Raw genomic sequence first — 20,979 nt, 5'->3', positions numbered from 1 at the left:
AAGATTCCCTTTTCACATGGATACCTCTTTATATATCCTGGTGTAAACGATTAAGTTTTCTATTTGGAAGGCAATAATATGCACTCAAGTATTCCAAAGGTACTTCATTAGCCTCTAATACCAGTTTTTTCTCAACGTCGATCTTTCATTGTGTAACCTCATAAAGTTCTTAATGCATGGATAACTTTTGATCAAAGGGAGGCACTTTAGTTGTTTATGATCTATTTATGAATAAGTATTCACCTTGAAAAGGCTTATACGTGGCAACATGATTCCTGAAAGCAAGTTGATTACCTATTTTTTATTTGTTTTTTACTTATACAGGACTTGAAGTATGATTGAAGTATGAGCCAAAGGGCTAGAAATGCAAGTATATACACATCTTCTATAATCAATGACTTATTGGTTAACTCAACCAATATACTATTCAGGGGATGTTAGGCTAAGCTTATGACTTTTTATAAACACTTTCCAATTTATAACTTATAATTTATAAGCTAATAAGTTAGGGGGGAAGTTACTTATAGATTTTGACTTATTTTCGATATGATACATTGATAAGTTATTTCTATCCAAACACTCTTTTTAAGGAGCTTAAATAAGTTTAGCCAAACATCCTCTTAATTATGTTACTAGCTATTATATGAATTCAACATATCACTTCAAGAACATATGGCAAATTTGTCATTTGTCAGTTTTTTTTCAAACAGAATCTATGATGCTACTTTGTTGATGGACATACACTTTTATTTTTATTTAAAACATTATATAGGAAAAATGAAGATGATATTTACTTTGGAGAAAGGCAGCGAAATCTTGTGTGGAGGGATAAGATAGTTTTACTACTTGTAGTGTTTTCTTCATGTTATTTGGACTAACATCTAACCTATGTTAACATATTCTTTATTTTTAAATTATAAAATTTAAGCATCTGACAAATGTATTTATTTTAATCAAAGGACGATTCAAAAGTAGGTGTAATCAAATTAAGTAAGCGAAATCAAAATTAGTTTGGTTTGATAATTGGATCTCAAACTAAAATATCGGTTCCAATTTTAATATTATTTGATTTCTAATAACTTTGGCTTTTATTTATGTATATAAATTTGAGGTTTTATTTTTTTTATTTTTTTTATTTTTTTTTATTATTATTTATGTATGTTTGTTACATTACATTAAGATTTTAATTTTTTTTTCAAATAAAATGTGGTATTGATAAGTTTTGAAACAACTTTAGATATTAATTAAAAAACGATTTTAGATATTAATTAAGAAATAACAATTATAGTTTTACGAACAAAACATCAAATTTTCTATAAAAATAAATGTTTGTAAATTTATGATTAAGGTTTACAATTTTTATAGTCTACATATTTTATTCTGTTAATCATATTGTACACTGAGTTATAATCTAGTTAAGGTTATATGTTAAAGTCTATCGATATGTTAATGTTGTGTGGATACAAATTCAGGCTCTCAAAAAACAAAACATTTAGAAGAAAGATTAGTTGATCACGAAGTTGTAAATGGATAAAAATTTCAATCACGACGTGTCATACAAATAGACAAAAATTACTAATTTAACTTGCAACATGATGTAAAGATTAACAACTTTCGCTACACAAGAATCAAACTTGCCCTACAAAATTTTGGAAGAATACACAGAGAGATTATCTGAGTTGGCTATTATTTGTTTAAATGATTTAGTGTTTTCCTTCATTCTATCCTTCCAATTCTCATAGGGAAATACAATTTTTCTTACGACTCAAAAATGGGAGTCTATTTGCAAGCAAAAACGATTGACAATAATTTGACATTTTTTTTAGAATGACATGTTTTTTATTATAACTAAAACGGGGGATTTGACTTTTTTTATTGTAATTAAAATATTTCAGCATTGTTTTAATATGTCCATTTGTTAATATTTATGAAATTTGTAGTATATGGTGTTTGGTTTATGAAATTGATTTGAAAGGCTTAGAAATTATATCAAAAGAGTAGTATGATGTGGTAACACATATTGTTGGCAATATCTCTTATCCAATGCACGTAATCCAACTATCTGTTGATTTGTACCATTTTTTTAATTTCATTTGACATCTTTATATAGATGATAATAATAAACAAAAACTACTTTTAATCATCATATGAAGTTAAACGTTGCATGTACTTTCCGATATAAATATTACCGGTTGTAGATATAACGTCCTTTATATACCTAAAAAAAATTGTTTAAATTTTGTACTAAAACTTACAATTTATGAACCTAGTTAATAATAATAAACGATTTCCTTAAAGTGTTATACAAAATTACAATGTCAATTTATTAACAAAATAAAAACAATGAATATAACTTTTGATTTATTTTGTGTAACTTATAAAAGTTGGAATCACTTTTGGTCTGGAAGCAAACCACAAGACAAATTACATATATTTAGCTTTCCGTCAAGCTTACAAAAATTTAAGCTAACCGCGCTTAGATCCGTGTGCGTCTTCATTCAAACTCTCAAAAAAACGATAACCGGAACAAATTAAGTTGAAAGACACAGGAAACAAACCACAAGGAAAAAAGAACTTTCGTAATTTACGTCAATTGAACTTGACGGTCATTTAGAATCACCAATCTCCTTGTTTATACTTCAACTCAAAATCAAAATATTTAAAACTAATCTAAATACTTGGAAAATTCACCTACAGCGATTAAATTTGGGACTACATAATTTAACTAAATTCTCGTTCCATACATCATCTAGAACTAGAAATTTAGTTAAACCAACAAACGTCCGTAGAAAACATCCAAGTATCATATTTCCGAGTCCACCCATTCCAATAAAGCCAAAAAAGATAACATCCAAAAGATGTTATCTTACTAAGATCATTCATATCTAAGAAACAAAAATAAAAAGTGCAGAAACAGAGCAAGAATCACCCACACCATTCATGAAGCTGCAAAAGTGATCCAAACAATTAAACCTACATTGAGTATGAGGATCTGAAATAGAAAAGGCTTACAATTGCTTGTCATGGGGGCGACAGAGCACCTGTGTACCATTTTCTGCAATTGAAGTGATAGATTTTAAGAGCTGGAAATGAGAGATTGGAGAGGGTTTTGGGAAAGTGGTGTGCGACGGCTGATGAATGGAGGTTGGAGCTTGCGAACGCTTCTATTTATACTCCGTGGGCTATATGAAATTTGTTATTTGGGCCTGAACCCTACATGGCTACATATACAAACACACATGTTATACACACTACCAACTCACATGTTATTATAATAAATGTTATTTTTTGGGCTGATTATGTTATTACATTAAATCTACATAAAAATAAAAATGTATTGAAAACATCTATAATATAGATTTATTCATAATTTTTATGTTATTACATTAAATCTACATAGAAATAAAAATGTCTTGAAAACATTTATAATAATAATTTATTCATAATTTTTAGTGTTAAAAAAAGTAAAACATTTGTAAAGTTTATTATCATTTGAATTTGAATGCATCACTGTTTTTAACTTTTTATAGGATGAAATCAACAACTGTTTTCTCCTATTTCGAATATACATGCATTTTATCCCTTTATTCTAATGGTATTTCTATCTTATCTTTCTAATTTTATCTAAAGTTTAATTAGTTATTACTATTGTCACTAGTTAACGTGTTTTACTAAATATACATCTTTAAATTAAATATTTATTGTTTTCTTATGTTTGTATCTACGAATTTGATAAAGATAACACATGTATCAAATATAAAATTTAAAGACTGTATTTTATAAGAAAGTGTTTTATAAATATTTTAAATAGATGACCATAATTATTTATTTATAATAAAAAAAAACTTTTAAAAAATTACACATAATTCATAACCGAAAACTTTTAAAAGTATATTTTTAGTTAATATGACTAAATATATAAGCTTCTGTTAACCATCCACTTATATTTAGGGCTGGCCCAATATATGGACGGCTTGAGCTTAGGTCAAGGACATTAAAATTTAAGAGGCATCAAATAATTCCAGTTATACAATATTTATTATATATAAGAATGACTCAATAAAAAAAAGCACATATCGTTGTGTTTACTACAGGAAAGAAATTATGGGAAAGAGAGGTGCCAAACATGGCAGCATAGAGAAATGAAACGTCCCATGGCACCTAGAAAATGTTGTCCACGAAGAAATCAACGCCTAGTAGCCTTGAATATGTCTTTGTTTTTCTCTGATAAATAAAAAGTTATAATAGATGTTGGTATTGTTTAATCAATTTTTGGTTGTTAGGGATATAGGGATTCTGAAAAGTGATATTGATGCATCGATTCTCAATTTTTGATTTTGTGATTTGGGTGTGATTGTATCTTGTTGAGCGTTAGCTGTTTTAGTGTTTCAGATTTATCCTCTGTAACTCTATTTGTTCTCACTATTGTTGTTTCAAAAATCATTTTGGGTAAGTTTAATCTCGAAATTTGTTTATTTCTTATCTATTTGATGTATTCTCTATCTAATTTCAAACCATCAATTTGAATCTCCACTGCTTTTTATTTGAAATCTATGTTTATTTTGGTTTGTTTCAGAAATGTGTTTGATTTCTTATTCATCTGATTTCTTCTCTACTTCATTACAGGAAAAAATTATCAAAGTTTGAAAGAGTTCAATCGTTCATTTGAAATTTTTGTTTTAGAAATCATATATTTGTCTCAAAAATCATTCGAAACTTATTGGTTACTTGGTTATTACAGTCTTTAGAAATCAAAACAAATTTCTACTCTGGTTGTGTTTGTGCTCGATTCATAAATCATTTGGGTAAGTTTTAATCTCGAGATCTTTCTTTATTTAGTTTTGTTTCAGAAATCTTATTTATTTTGTTAAATATCTAGTTTCTTCTCTAAGACTTATAGTTATTCGTTTTTTTTTTATCTAATTTCTCTATTGTTTCTGAAATTAGATTTGGGTGGTTTGGCTAATGTTTTCTCCAAGTTTGAGCTCTGATTTATGTATTGTTTCAGCAATCGGATATGTATGAACCTTTCAGAAATCAGATTTTAAGATTTTAGTGAGTTTAATTTTGAAAAATGTTGTGTGGTCAATATTTGTTGTCTAAATATTCTTTCTAAACTTTTATGTTATTGTCTTTGTGATGTGCAGCAGGAACTATAAGGACTTGTTTGGCAAAAGTAGTTGTTAGCTGGAAGTGGGAAGCGGTTAGCTGGTAGCGGATAGCTGGTAGCGGGAAGCTATAACTTTTATTTGTTATATAAGTGTTTGACAAAAGTAGCTGGAAGCTTTTGAAATATATAAAATTACATAAAAAGACAATTGATTAAAAATAAATAAGTATATAAATATGTTTTTAAGAGTAATTATAGAAATTGATTTCAAAAGCTCAGTAGCGTTTTGTTAAACGCTACATGAAGTAGCTTATAAATTTGAAGCGTTTTGTTTAAACTAAAAGCTAAACGCCCGTACTACCAAACGAAACTTTTTGTTTTAACTAGAGCTTTTGTTAAAAGCTAAAAGCTAGAAGCTCCCAAACGCTTCCAAAAGTTTTGTGTCAAACACACCCTAAGTTTTGACTTTGTTGCGTAAAGATTTTTTCTAATCAAATTTCTTATTTCTAGAGGCTGACTAAAGATCCTTTCTAATCAAGATGTATCTTTCTTTTGAAATCGTATCTCCAAAGTACAATGATTCGAGAAAGATTGAATGTATTGAGAAAGATTGAATGTATTAACAATTTTAAGTATTGAAATTGATTTTTTTTAAAATATTTTATTGTAGAATAAAAGATGTTTTCGCTTCAAAAAAATGCATTTTTGATGTAATAAATTTTATTATATGTAGGTTATCTCGATCATATACGGTACATATATAAGGACATAAATTTTTTTGTTTCGCCCCGAGTAGTAAAAAACAATGGACCGACACTGCTTATATCAATATATCTTGTAGAAAATCATAGCTTTTTTTACAATTTTATTTTAATCAAATAACATGTATTAAATCATTAAGCTATACGATAAGATAAACATTTGTTGGAATCACATATCTTAGCTTCTATTTGCGACATGCATGTGAAAAAACTAAATATAATTATCAAAGTATGGTTATCTTTTAACTACTGTTACGATGAATTTGATATTTTTTTTTATTTCGATCATGGTGATTTTATCTACAAATGTTTATAAGGCTAATGTAATTTAATTGGTAATCATGTGTTACATTTTATTATTATCAAAACTAGGCAAATTCTCGCGCGTTGCTCAGAAACACCTATATAGTTGGAAGTCTTTACATTTTTTTTTTAAATATAACAATAACGTTGTTGTTAAATTTGATATAATAATTTTTATACTAAATTGATAAAATATATTGATTATTTTCATTTATATGACAATATATACATCTATTATAACTTCATAATCTCAATTGTTTAAATAAATTCTACCCGCGAGTTACACATGAATAAAATTAAATATAATATATGGTTTAATGTTATTTATAGTTGTTGTTATTGTTAATTAATTTTTTAAAATTTATTTGCTTAATGTTTTAATTTCTATCATTATAATTATTTAAAACATCAAACATTATTTTTTTGATTTTAAAGGTAACAATATAATCATTTATATGGAGTTATTTTTAACTATTGTTATTGTAAGTTATTTTAAGCTACTTATTTGAAAATTTTTAACGATTAAAAAAAATACCTTTACGAAATATTTTAGTTAAATTGAGATTACAATTTAGTTTTTGTATTTATCACTACAATTAATCACTTTTAACTATTTACAAAATATTCTTTGGGTTTTTAAGTGGAACTAAAATTTATATTTAAATTGAAATTGTAATGTATAGAAACAACTATATAGTTGAAGTATTTACAAATATATGTTTTTTTTAAATATAACAATAACATTGTTGTTAAATTTGATATAATAATCCGTATACTAAATTGATATAATATATTAATTATTTTGAATTATATGATAATATATACATCTATTATAACTTCATAATCTTAATCGTTTGAATGACTTCTACCCGCGAGTTACACATGAATAAAATTAAATATAGTATATGATTTAATTTTATTTATAGTTTTTGTTATTGTTAATTAATTTTTTAAAATTTATTTGCTTAATGTTTTAATTTCTATCATTATAATTATTTAAAACATCAAAGATTATTGTTTTGATTTTAAAGGTAACAATATAATCATTTACATAGAGTTATTTTTAACTATTGTTACTGTAAATTATTTTAAGCTACTTATTTGAAAACTTTTAATGATTATAAAAATATATGTAGGAAATAGTTTAGTTAATTGAGATTACAATTTAGTTTTTTGCATTTATCACTACAATTTATCACTCTTAACTATTTACAAAATATTCTTTAGTTTTTTAAGTGAGATAAAAATTTATATTTAAGTTGACATTGCAATGTTATATTTAAGTCAACAATTTAAGTGTTTTGTCCAAACTGTTAAAAAGTTGTAGCTTTAAACTGATAATAGTTTACATATAACAACATATTAAATCTAAAAAATTAAGTATAACAGTTAAAAGTTAAAGACATAACTTTATAAGTAGAAGTAAATATATTATTTTAAAATTGAAATTTTGTTTATTTATGATACACTTTACGTTTGATATTTATTTAACCTTATTAACCAATTTATAATCATTATTACAAAGACACTACAATTTATCAATTTTAACTATTTATAAAATATTCTTTGGGTTGTTTAAGTTAAACTAAAAGTTATATTTAAGTTAACCCTATAATGTTATATTTAAATTAATAATTTAAGTATTTTATACAAATTGTTCCAAAATTGTATCTTTAAAATGATAATGGTTTACATCCAACAATATATTAAAACTAATAAATTAAGTATAATATGTTAAAAGTTAAAAAACATAACTTTATAAGTAGAAGTAAAGATATTATTTTAATATTGAAATTTAGTCTATATATGATTACAGTTTAGGCTTGATATTTATTTAACATAATTAACCAAACTATAATTATTATTAGAAAGAAATTTAAAAGTCATGGAAGTTTCAAATGAATATGGTGAAAAGAAAAATACATGGGAGTTTCAAATGAATATGGTGAAATGAAAAATGTTTCCTTTATAAGTATATAATGATAATGAAGTTAATAGATTATTAAAATGTAGGTGGAAAGTCTTTTTTTTCTTTTAATTTTAAACTACTGAACCAATTTAAAATATTCGCAAAAAAACTTTAGAGAACCTAAAAATTCAACATCTTCAAGACATTAATAAATCTCTTTATCGTTGAAGACATTAATCGATACAAAAACTGAAATTCTTTAACATCAATGATTGTACATCTTTAGAGCCCCAATTTGCTTCCATACATTGTTATACGGAGTCGATTGTGATTTCAAGTATTTAACGAAATAACATATTATTCTTTTATCGACATCTTATAAAAACTCCATGTATTCTATTATAATGTTCCTATTTCTCTCTCAGTCTCTCTATAAACGAAACAGTTCAATATGGCAATCTCTCTATTATAATGTTTCTATTATAATGTTCCTATTATTATTAGTCATTCAAGTTTCGCATGGATTCGTTGTTAGTAATAATCTAAATGACTATATCATGGAAATCTTTTCACGTATTCAATGTCATTGAAATGAATCCTCATTGATCTTGTTATTGTTAATTTCTTTCATTTATTTGCATGTCTTGATTAAATATAACCACAAAATTTGTTTAGACAAAATAGCTAAATTAACTTTCCATTAATTAAATTACATTCACTTTTTCTTCTATTTTTAAGTAGTCATGAACAACCTTGTCCATGAAGGCATTCTTCAAGAATCAAGATATGACGTTTTAACACCAAAATACTCAGGTTCTAGCGTCTTGACCCATATTGCATGTCTCAAAACATAGATCTTTATGTGTATTTTGGATGACGTGGATATGAATTACAAGATAGGAATTTCAGGAAATAGCAATTTAGGCAATATATTTTAGTTTTACCTGTACTATCAATCTAATTTCATATCTATACCCAAAATAGCAATCCCTTTTCTTCTCGTAATCTATAATAACAACGCATTAGGTTGTTTATATCCCGATCTCACTAGGATTTATCTAAAGCAAGATCTATAGTGAAATATTAGGATCTTACGATCTTAATACGATCCGATCACACCTCTATAGTTTTATTATATAGTTGACCTTATAAAATTCTTATATTTAACAATCGAGCATTGCAAGTCGCAAAATCCTCATAGACAGTCATTACTTCCTTACTTAATCTCGAACTAGGCAAATTACGATTACTATATTCCGTTTGTGATCTTAAGCTTTGTAGATCATAATGATCTTGTTTCTTTTTGTTATTAATATGCTTTCTTCCTAATTTTTATGGCTTACATCAATAAAATTTATAATTCATGTTTAAAAAGTTAAAATTGACTCCATATTGGAGTCTCAATGCCACAAAATTGTTTATTTTCTATCCCCAAACAGTGGAACAAGACTCGCTATTGATCTTTAATTTGTACAAAAGACATAATCATTCTTATCATATAAATTATAAAATATGCCTTAATGGAGAACCAAAAATTCAATTTCAAGAGTGTCCAATCAAGGATAATAGTATCTGAATGGAGATGAAAAATGAAGGCCTAACATGTTTGTAAATTGTAATCACAATTCCTTCTCGATTCACATGTATAAACTACAAAGATGTTACATTGATCTTACATAACTACATAGGAAACATCATATCTACAACAAGATTATATCCCCCCAAAAAAAAGAGCTACTTAATTAGCTTCATCAAAATTCACCCTTTCACCAGTGGAATAGATATTCCAGAACAAAGCAGCTGAGAAATACAAAAATGACGTAAGCAACAGAAAGCCCTGAAAAGAACCCACCAACTCAACAAAAAAACCAGCTCCAACTGTCCCAATTATAGCAGCCAATGTCCCTGCAGTATTTGACATACCTATACAACAAAAATAGCTTAAATTTTTTTCTCAAATAATTATGTCATTAATTTTCTAGATTAGTCTCTTACCATGTAGAACACCCGAATACTGTGGAGCAATTTCCTACTCAAACAAAACAAGATACGTAAGTCAATTCACTTAACAGAACAAAACAGGTTGTACTGTGTTTTAGTTAACAGAACAAAATAGGTTGTACTGTACCTGAAAGTTGACTAGGAAGCCACAGTGACTAAATGATTTTAGGCCCACTGCTAACGTGAGCCAAGCAGAAGCAACAACCGGACTTTTCGCCATAATTAAACCAATAAGAGCAAAACCAGGTCCAATGAAACCAATTGACTGCGACAACAATTCAATGTAAGCTCTAAATTTTATCCTTAAACAAACTCAAAAAAATGATAAGATAAGAATTCATTTTCATGTTCATGTTCATGTTCATGTTAATGTTAATGTTACATACCTGCATGATTTTTCGAGTCAAAGTGATAGTCATACCACTTTGAATCAAATTGTCAGAGAAAACACCAGCAAAGTAACCTACTAATGCCATCATACTCCATGGAACAGCACTAAACCATGCTGCTTGTCGAAGGTCAACATGGTAAATCTGTAACCCAAATAAATTAAAGAAATAAATAAATACACCCCACCTACCGTTTTAATATATATATAATGTCAATTGTCATTGAGACTTACTGTTTTGAAGTAAATAGGCATCCATGAAAGAATAACAAAGAATCCCTGTGGTAAAAACATATATATAATGAATTGCATATTACACGAATGGTCCCTATGGTTTGGGGTAATTTGCACGATTGGTCCCTAACTTATTTTTTTAACTCAAAAGGTCCCTGCTGTTTGTTTTTGTTACGTGCTTGGTCCTTACTGTTTGTTTTTGTTACGCGCTTGGTCTCTGTCTTACCTAAAAAAGACTATTATTTAAATAGGGAAAAATGGTAGGGTAGGTAAGGTAAGGTGAAGGGGTGGGGTTGGGGTTGGGGTTGGGGTGTGTTTATTTAAATAAATTAAAAAAACAAGGGCAAAATGGTCTTTTTAGGTAAGAAAAAGACCAAACATGTAACAAAAACAAACAATAAAGACCTTCCGAAAATAAGTTAGGGACCAAACGTGCAAATTACCCTAAACCATAGGGACCATTCGTGTAATTTACTCTATAATAAAAGTATGTACCCAGCTATGCATGGAATTTGCAATTATGAGGGACCAAGTTGGGAGTTTAGAGAGCAAACGTCTGAAGGGTGGGATTATTTTGGTTGACTTTGTTTGACTAGTTTCATCCTTGATGGATTTCTTCCTCTTGCTTTGTATATATTGTAACTCGTATTTTGATATTTGAGGACTTCGTTCAGGTGTGCTAGAAGTTGCAGATACCCAAACCAAAACCCAAAGAAATCCAGATAATCCAAATATTATAAAAGGGCCTCCTACACCACCTTGTGACATTAAAATAGGAGAAAGTGTGAGTCCAATTGCACTTCCAAGCTGAAATCCAGCCATTGCAAGCCCAACAGCTCTTGATCTTTCGGTTTGTGGAAACCATCTAAGGGAAAAGTTCATAAGATTCTAGGCCTTTTTAGTTTCACTAGACATTTAGACAACAAACAATGGAGTAAAGTTATGAAGATGTGAATGGAAATGGAGAATCATGAAGTTATTACCTTGCTATCATGTTGTTCATGCATGGAAGTGCTACACCTTCTGCAACTCCAAGTAAAGCACGCATGCTAAGTAGTGCCCAAAGAGAATTTTCAGCAGCCCATGGAGTGAGAAATGTAGCCATTGACCATAAAGCTACACCACATGCCATCACTACTTTGCCACCATAATAGTCCACTAGAGTTCCTCCAGCAATTGGTGATATCAGATATCCCCAGAGGAATGATGACTGGAAAACACAATCACTCAAACCATTAAGTGAATTATTCAGACACTACACTAACCAAATCAATAACAAAATTCTTATATTATTGTATGAAACAATAGAAAGAGTAACCTGAACAACACCAGCAAAGGATTGACTCCAGCCACGGGACTGAGACAACGGAACTACAGCCACAGACATCACAACACGATCTGCATTACAGAGTGCCAACGCCAAAGCCACCATTGCAACAACTTTAACTCTCTCTGAAGTAATAAACTCAAGGAAACTAGGCTCCGAGACCTCAGATTCATAAAAAGGAACACTCGGCTGAGCATCGTCGGAAGAAACCCTAGGTTTTCGCAGCAAATGAGAAGAACTCCGAACTTTGTATCCGTGGTGTTGAGATTCTATTCTTTTAGAGGAGGTGAGAGTCGATATAGTACAACAAGACGACGATTCATCCAACTGGTGAGGTAATCTGATGCTTCTGATTCTGATTCTCCTAGGGTTCTGAAAAATGGTGGCCGGAGAGAATCGGAGCGGTCGATTGACCGCCGCCGGGGAATTCATTTAGAAAAGTGTTTGGTAAAGTCCTGTTTGATTCTCGACTTAAATTAGGATGTAGACATCAAAGTATTTATATGATAAAAATCCAATTTTTAATGCATTTAACATTTCCCAGGAGGTAAAGCAATAATCAATAATAAGAATAATAAACAAATGAAATTTTACCTTCTATAACCGCATCTCAAATATCAATTTCGTTAATTTACAAAAACCCTAAAACGGATACCACAACGTCGGAGAAGGAGCAAACGGAAATCGCTAATCGTTACTGGAAAGAGGAGAGGAAACTATAAATTGCTAATCAATATCAGAAAAGGAGAAAGAGGACCAGTACAGGAGAAGGAGAAGGAAAGGAGATGAAACGATGGAGACTGGCAGTAGATGACAGTGTTGAAGCAGCTGCGAGACGAGATGGGGAGCACCGGAGAAGCGAGGCGGAGGAAAGGCCGGCGATAACTACCTGTGATTGTGTTCTCGTAGAGTCGTGAGTCGTGTGGGGAAGAAAATAGGCAGAGGAGTTTAATTAGGGTTACAACTTAAAAATAATTTTTTAGACTTCTTGTTATTTTTGTAGAGTATTGGAAAATATACTTTAAAAAAATGAGAGTGAGTAGTATTTTTTTTTAAGCTTTTTATAAAATAATTAAAAATGAAAATGTCCAAAATAGTTGTAATCTTTGTAGACCATCGTTTTTAAGTGATTAAAAAATGTCCACAAAAATTGTGGTGTCTTCATACAAAAAAATTATTTTTATTTTTAAAAATGAATAATTTTTAAGTTATTGACTGTGAAAATTTATCTATTACCTGCAAAAAAAAAAAAAAAAAAAAAAAAAACAAAACAAAAACAAAAAAACAAAACAAAACAAAAGTAACGGGTCTAAGGCAAATTTGGTTTAAAGCACGAATAAATGATTTTTTTTCAATTTAACATTATTTTTTCAAAAGTATATATAAATTTTTTCTGAACCAGAAACAACGAGGAACTATATAAATCAATTATTGTTTATTTCTATCTACGTTTTTATATTTATAGTCCCAAATTGGAATTCATAGCAATTGGTGATAGATTTTTAAAACTCTTGACATGCGGAAATTTATGTTTTAGCATGTATCAACTCGTAAAAATATTTCAAACATTAATTGGAGTTGTCTAAATGGTAAAATAGAGTGTCTTATTAGTCAACCCATTTTTAATTTGTTCTTTTCCATATAAGTTTTAATGCTTTTATTTACTTGCTTGTGTGTAAAATTTGTTTGTTAATGTAACATGGGTTGCGCTCAAATAAAGGGTTTGTGAATACAAAGGTAAATGTTGGTAAAGTTAGAGATTTGGTATGTCTAAATGTCGGTAGAAGACTAGACATATTTCGCATCACAACGTTTAGAGATTGGGTGGGATTACCTCTTGTGAAGGAGGAGCAATTGTTTCTTCATTAGTTGATGTTGCATGAGGTTAGAACGGATGGTCAACTAATATCAAAGGCGGACCTATGTGGGGGCACGGGGTCCCAAACCACTATTCCGTTTCGGTTTATAAGATAAAAATATGTATTTTTTTGTATTAAGGTTATATATATATATATATATATATATATATATATATATATATATATATATATATATATATATATATATATATAAAGTATATTTGTTCGAATGCTGAATTTTAAGCCGTACAAATTTTATTGTGCTATTTACAATTATTATACTGAATCTTATTTTTTGGTCAATAAGTAAAATATCAATATAAGAATTACTAGTGTGTTATAATTACATTCAAACGAATCCCCAAGAGCTTTAATGCACAAGGTACCGCTATTTAATGCATAATTTTTTTTATCGCTTTTCTTATCCTAGTTTTCATTTAGCGTAATTTGAGGAGAGATTTGATAATAAGGGGATTTGAATTTCTCCCTTATCTTCCCCTATTTATTGTTCTTTGAAGCTACAAATCAAAAACGGTATCCCCCATTTTGCCATTCTCTCCCCTTATTTCTCTCACGATTTCTTATTTCGATTTCAAGCAATAGACGCTATGACCACCACCAGCAGTGCGCCATGGCACCGTTCACCACCATCACCACCACCGTTCCTCGCCTTATCTTTAATCATTAGTGCCACCATCGATGAATGACAGCCTTTTATGTTGTTAATGGCTATGTTGCAGTCAAACTAATGTCACAAAACATAGTAGCAATAACGATTTTAGGCACACCTTTACCACCAGTCACCGCATTCTCTAGATCTGATCGTATCTTTGTATTCTACATCATTATAAAGAAAATAAACCCCATTTATTTAAGTCACCTAACAATGTATTCTCTAACTTAAGCCACTATATATTATTTAGAATTCTGAAGTGTTAATATCATAATTTTTTATATCAAAATTGTTATATACCGGTTTGGATGTCATGTGCGAGTGATGAAAATTGGAGGAATGTGAATGAAAAAAATCTAGGAAATCAAAACTCAAAATTAATACAGGAGTGACTCCAAAAGAGGGGAAATGAAATCAAACCAGAATAGTTCAACTACTTTCAAAAGTATGGCAAACATATATCATCTTCTAGGTTCCTATCAACACTCTTCAAACAGGTAATAAGATATTGATTTTGTGATTTACCTGGCTTAACATATCAATTTTCCATTATCTAGGGTTTTATTTTGAAATACCAATTGCTTTATGGGCCAAGCATGCTTTCTATAATTCTTCTACAAACATGGACCATCCAACATTTCAATTTCAAAATTTGTTAGTTTGCTTGGATGTTCATGTTAATGTTCCTCTTTAGTATTTGTGTGGTTTCTAATGGTATATATGGACCTTAATTTACTATTTACAATATGAAATGAATTATGTTTTTTTTTTCCTATAAGGAATGCCTTCCCATACTATCCTTAACCCAATCTTAACGAAACTCACGCTGTAACATCCCGAATTCCAGAAGTACAATTTAAGAGTTTAAAATGTAATTTCGAAGAAGGGACTCGACGAGTAGGTACGCTTACTCGTCGAGTCGGAGCGGGTTTGGGTCGCGAATTAAGTGACCAACTCGCCGAGTCGAAAGCTGGACTCGACGAGTTGGTGCTGGGATGAGAAAAAACCTAATCTTAGGATTTGCACCCTATTTAAAGGACTTAATGACCTCCCCTCAGCTCCCTTAGCCCCCTTTGAGATCCAGTAAACCCTAGCTCGTGTGTATAAGGCTATTGGAGGGAGATTGAAGCTTTAAGAGGTGTTCTAGTGGAAGAAACTTGAAGATCAAAAGGGTTTGCATCAAGAAAGTAGTGTAGATCCAGAATCTATTGTAGTTTTGGGCACATCTGGGAGGTAATGAGTTGTTACCTTTCCTTTGTTGCTTCTAGATTTATTCTTGAATGAGATTTAGGGCCATTTTGGTATGATTGAGATCCACTCGGGTTTGGAGTCCAGATCTGAGGTTGCTACTTCAGATCTAGACTTGTATTGGTCCAGAAAGTCATAAAGCATCAGTTATTGAATTGTTGGTGAAACCCTTTTTGTCTAAAACCCAAGCCCTAGTGTGTTTTGGGCCTAAATCTCCATGGTTTCACGTAATGTTTGCAACTTTACGTGAGGGTTAGATTGTAGAAGGGTGGATCTATGGATTTAGTGGGCCTTAGTGTCCATTTACATGTTTAGTGGGCCTTAGTGTCCTTTTACATGTTTAGTGGGCTATAGTGTCATTTTACATGTTTAGTGGGCCTTAGTTGTCCTTTTACATGTATATTGGGCCCAGGATATACATTTATATTCCTTTTGAGCCTGAAAATAATAGACACATATAGTGGGTCTTAGTTGTCCACTGACATGTTTATTGGGCCTGGAATGCACCTTATATGTTTCTTTTTGCATAAATTCGATGAAGGATCTAGTAAGACGTGTCGGTTGACACCTTTGAGTGTATGATCGTAGCTTGTAGTTATAACCAGAGTCTCATGGAGGGAGGGAGAGAGAGAGAGAGAGAGAGAGAGAGAGAGAGTTTGTGTATAGATCTATACGGGGGTGACACCCCCACGCCTTAGTTGTTCGCTACAGCTAGACTAGACCAGTCTAGGGCGACAAACCTTACCTAACCGGCGCCTAAAAACGCCATGACAGGCGAACTAGTCATTATCAAGTATGGTTGTAATGACTCACTTAGAGGAATTAACGTTATAAAAATTTACGGGGAACCATTCTCCTTTCTTTTTGGAGAAAACGGTAACCTATTCGCATTGGTACTCAACCTCGGTGGTTGAGATTCCAGCATTCCCATACGCAGACAACATCGGGTTGTCTGGGATCATTCTTTCGCAAACATTAACACATATGTATTAATATAAGATCAGACACCAGTATTTCAAACCATTTCTTTTTAGAAAATATAAGATTTTCTGGTAACATTCGTTTTACTTTTACAAACAAAAGATAACAAAGGACATGCATGCATATATTCACAGTTTTAGAACGAGACTTATAAATTATTTTATAGAAAATATCGGATTTTCTGAAAACACTATGAGAACTATTTTAAACAAGTACAAAACCATTTTATACAAAAATTGCTTATGAACTCACCAACTTTTTAATTGACGCTTTTCAAAACGACTTGTATTCTCAGGAATCCAGTAGCAGGTAAAAAGCTCGACTAGGAGATCAAGTGATGCGACTTCAAGAACTTTTAACTTTATTACTTTTGTGTGACTGATGAACAAGTACAATATGTAAACTATGTAAGTGTGTATTTCCAATGTATGATGTTTGGTTTCTATGTTTCATTCATATTCAATTATTATGAAACTGTACAACAACGTCAACCGCCCCCGGACGTTTCCGCCATCCTGGTTCGGGGGTGTGATAGATTGGTATTAGAGCATTATTTATAGTGAACTAGTATATCTAACCATACAAGATATACAACTATAAATACAATGGGACTAAAAACACTCTGACTAAAAGTATACCTTGAGAATATAAGTATCTTCTAAAAGTATACATACTTGCTAGAACCGTATCATAATAAGAACAAAACAAAAGTATTTAGATGTTGAACATTACAGTCAGACCTGGGAAGTTATGTAATCATATATGGGATAAATATACTCTGATCAACTATATTTATTTGAGATACAACCAACATGTGTTTGGGAATGATGGTGGTGTTGCAACGAGTCTAAAACTTACTAACCCTACATGCAAAGGAGCATTAGAACAAAATATAAGGTTTAAAATACTATAGGAGTATTTTATGATACTAAACGATAACAACAAGTCTAAAAACTTATTGATTTCGTACATCAGGAAGCCCTAGGATCAAACATGTAATATTATAGTAGCATTTTAGAATACCATATGACCTCCACACTTAAATCTTCTACATGAATCTCATACCTCCACTCTCGCAAAGGCAACATGACTGAGCTTCACCCCGAAGAGGCCTACTACCCTACGATAATGGCCAACGAATGGATCGAGGGAGAACCAAAGGAAGTGCAAGGGGAGAACCCTGAAAAGGGTCATGAACAATACCAAGAGAATAACTACGAGGGAGAGGATTCTGATGAGGAGTCGGACCTGGATGAAAGCGCCAGAGAGATCCTTAGCGAACCTTACCCTTCGGGAGCAATACCGAACCAACACGCAGAACAGGAAGACCTTATCAATCATCTCCACTCCTTAGAAGAGGAGGTGACCACCTTAAGGCAACAGCTCATGGAAGCTGAGGCTAAGGCAGCCTTATCAAAGCAGAGAGCAGAAGAGGCCACTCGTGAAATGAGCGAAATGATTGGACACCTTGTATGATATTTAGGCATATGAGAGTCATTACACTATTCTTACTAAGTCCTAGATCTACCATGTAATTCGTCACCACTAGTAGTAGTAAATCAAGAGAGGTGCGTCCTCCAAGAACTCGTGTAACCTGAGCCAACTTAAGGATCGGATATCTATAATCTATTAGTGTAACTTAACATTTGTACAATACCTATTTCTACATACTACCATTAATACATCATAGGGATGAAGGTCAAAACAACGAGAATCGTACAACAAAACATGTGAATTATATACGTATATGTATAAGTTCATATCTATAATCATAGATGAGATACGAGTAGAAATAATCATAGTTACTCATGAACCTATTTCTCATCATGCAACAGAATCATGTCTTCCCATGGAAACAACTAGCTAGCCGGCGAAACACCAGTTCTGCATATGGACCCCGCAACCTTCCATGCCGCTGTAACAGCTACCGTGACAGCTGTCATGGCACAACTCAACGCCAACAATCCAAATAATGGTGTCGATAACTCCAATCGTAATAACAACCAAGGAAACCAACGAGGGACAACTTACCCAGACACCCCAAACTCCAAACCTAAGGTTATGAAGCGAAAGCGGGGGAACAAGAAAGGAAGCGGATCAAATCAAGGGTCTACCAAAAGAAAACAAGTTGTAGCAGCCCCTACCCCCACTGGCCCCTACCTCAACTCTAAGAAGACCATATTATGGAAACTCCCCACTCTGCAGCAAGTGCAGCTACCATCATCATGGAGTTTGCAGAGAATTGCAGTGCAATAGGTGAAACAAAAAGGGGCACACCTCCCTCTACTGTAGGGCCCCGGCCCCATGCGTCACTCCAACCCCCAACCCAGAAATAAGTGTCGTATGCCATGCATGCGGTGAAACGGGACACTTTAAGAGAAATTACCCAACAGAGAAGAATGACGGAGGACCAGGAGGAGTTTAACAACTAGACGTGAAAGGGACAACGAGGAAACCTACCAAGACTTTTGGTATGTTCCCAAAATCACTTAGTATAAATGTAAGGCCATGTGTAATTAAGATTCTACAAACTTAGAGTGTGTAGTTTCGTCTTAATTCATGTTCTTTGTCTGACTATGGGTTTAGGGCATGACCACTCACTCAGTCTACAATTTTTTCAAACTTGAATTATATATGACTAGACAACATCAAACCATCATAGAGTGGTCTAATAGAAACCAGACTATGAAATCATATCATTTATACCAAGGCAATCGTAGCGCTAGGACACCCAAAAAAAATTCAGAACGAAGTAACCACAGTAGGAATACCAAGGGATGAAATTGGTACCATTACAAACGTGTACATAGAACACACTATCATTTTGAACAACCATCCCTTTCAGATCAATACAACATCTATTACAATAAGGAGCCTAACAGTGTCAATCGACATGGGCTGACTTGATCCTCACCATACGAAACTCATGTGCCAACGAGGCTCTTCACCCTAACCAATCGATTAATGAAACCCCTACAACTTGTAACAACAATCCTCGAATTATCTCGGGCATCTATACCCTTAGGTACCCATTCAAGAAATACCATGCTATTTCCTAGCCCATTATAGGGATAAGAAACAAGGAGCAAAGGACACCAAGGTTAACCTAGAGAATTATAACCCCTAAGATGTTTCTAAAGCCCTTTCGGAAATATCACCTACATGCCAAATTGAGTTCGGAGATTGAATCAACTCATGAAGCCATTCTCATAGCCAGACCACTAAGACCACTTAGAAGAAACATAAACACTGAAGGTATCCAGTCAATGGAACGACCTAGTAAGTGTAAGAGTTATCGAACCAAGACTTGAAACTTAGAAACACCTATTCAAATCATAAATAGGAAAGGCTAAGTGTCCATAGGATCCCTGACTACTTAGAACCAAATAAAATCATCCTCAAGGATCGATATCCTCTAACCCGAATCAAAGACCTGCCCTCAGGAGCAAGCAAAGACCGACCTCCCACTAGTTCGGGATCAGGTAGTAAGAAACTGTCACACCCCAAAACCAAGAACGGCAGAAACGTTCTGGGGCGGAGGACGTCATGTACAATATCACAACAATGTAAAGTAGTAAACAAGCAACAACATCATCCATTGCATTAATAATAAAATTATTATACAAATGTGTTCTGTCAAATTTTGATAAACACTAAAGCATAAATCAAAATGAAAGATGAGTCTTGAACAAGCTCCATCTTCCTTTCTCCTTGCATCGGTACCTATCTATGATGACCTGAGGATACAAGTAATTTCGAAAGCGAGTATCAGCTTTGAAGCTGGTGAGATCATAAGTATTTTAGTGTCTTAATTTGTATGTTAATATTTGTATGTATTTGAAATGTAAGTATTTGTATGTATACGAATTATAAGTATTGAAAATGTATATGAATTGTAAGTATGAACATGTTTGTAAAACAACTGTAAACGTTTGAAAAGCCCTAGAAATCCCTATGATTCCTACTAGTAACAAAAGGAGTCTTCTACCAAGACTTAACTGTTCTCATGTAGCCTTCTATCAAGACCTAACTGCTCTGAATGTAGTCTTCTACCAAGACCTAACTGTTCTGAATGTAGTCTTCTACCAAGACCTAACTATAATAGTATTTCCCTTTAGTACTCGGGCAAATAACAATGTTAACTGAAGACATCCGTGGATGTACATTTACCTCTGTTGCTAACAG

At 31.7% G+C, this 20,979-nt stretch overlaps 1 protein-coding gene and 1 long non-coding RNA gene across 6 annotated transcripts; both read right to left on the bottom strand.

Moving 5' to 3' along the window:
- Nucleotides 1-2,335: 2,335 nt before the first annotated feature.
- LOC111920748 (uncharacterized) lies at nt 2,336-3,177 on the bottom strand. The gene is made up of 2 exons (XR_002859981.3): nt 3,013-3,177; nt 2,336-2,946 (listed from the first exon to the last, which is right to left on the bottom strand). It is a non-coding gene; the product is annotated as an uncharacterized LOC111920748 (long non-coding RNA).
- A 6,496-nt stretch (nt 3,178-9,673) lies between these two features.
- On the bottom strand, nt 9,674-13,234 carry LOC111920747 (probable anion transporter 4, chloroplastic). Of its 5 annotated transcripts, none has more exons than XM_042899000.2 (10): nt 12,797-13,234; nt 12,628-12,730; nt 12,025-12,488; nt 11,690-11,916; nt 11,202-11,571; nt 10,707-10,751; nt 10,471-10,617; nt 10,212-10,349; nt 10,079-10,112; nt 9,674-10,006 (listed from the first exon to the last, which is right to left on the bottom strand). In XM_042899000.2, the coding sequence occupies exons 3-10, from the start codon at nt 12,463-12,465 to the stop codon at nt 9,822-9,824; spliced, it is 1,587 nt and encodes a 528-aa protein (XP_042754934.1). In that variant the 5' UTR covers nt 12,466-12,488; nt 12,628-12,730; nt 12,797-13,234; the 3' UTR covers nt 9,674-9,821. The 5 variants fall into 5 exon arrangements, with proteins under 5 accessions (XP_042754934.1, XP_042754936.1, XP_023772079.1 ...); XM_042899002.2 differs by having other exon boundaries at nt 12,025-12,405; nt 12,797-13,228; XM_023916311.3 differs by having other exon boundaries at nt 12,628-13,234.
- Between the last annotated feature and the right edge of the window lie 7,745 nt (nt 13,235-20,979).

Source organism: Lactuca sativa, chromosome 2 (assembly GCF_002870075.4).
Source record: "Lactuca sativa cultivar Salinas chromosome 2, Lsat_Salinas_v11, whole genome shotgun sequence".
Taxonomy (NCBI): Eukaryota; Viridiplantae; Streptophyta; class Magnoliopsida; order Asterales; family Asteraceae; genus Lactuca; species Lactuca sativa.
The sequence above is the reverse complement of the archived record's forward strand: the minus strand, read 5'-3'. Positions and strand labels throughout refer to the sequence as shown.

Bases quoted from the DNA above. Each gene is read 5' to 3' on its own strand.
- LOC111920747 (XM_023916311.3), bottom strand. From the start codon at position 12,465: ATGAATTCCCCGGCGGCGGTCAATCGACCGCTCCGATTCTCTCCGGCC. The intron at 10,618-10,706 runs GTAAGTCTCAAT...TTTGGGTTACAG, and splicing joins TGCCTATTTACTTCAAAACA to ATTTACCATGTTGACCTTCG. The intron at 10,007-10,078 runs GTAAGAGACTAA...TTTGTTGTATAG, and splicing joins GTATTCGGGTGTTCTACATG to GTATGTCAAATACTGCAGGG.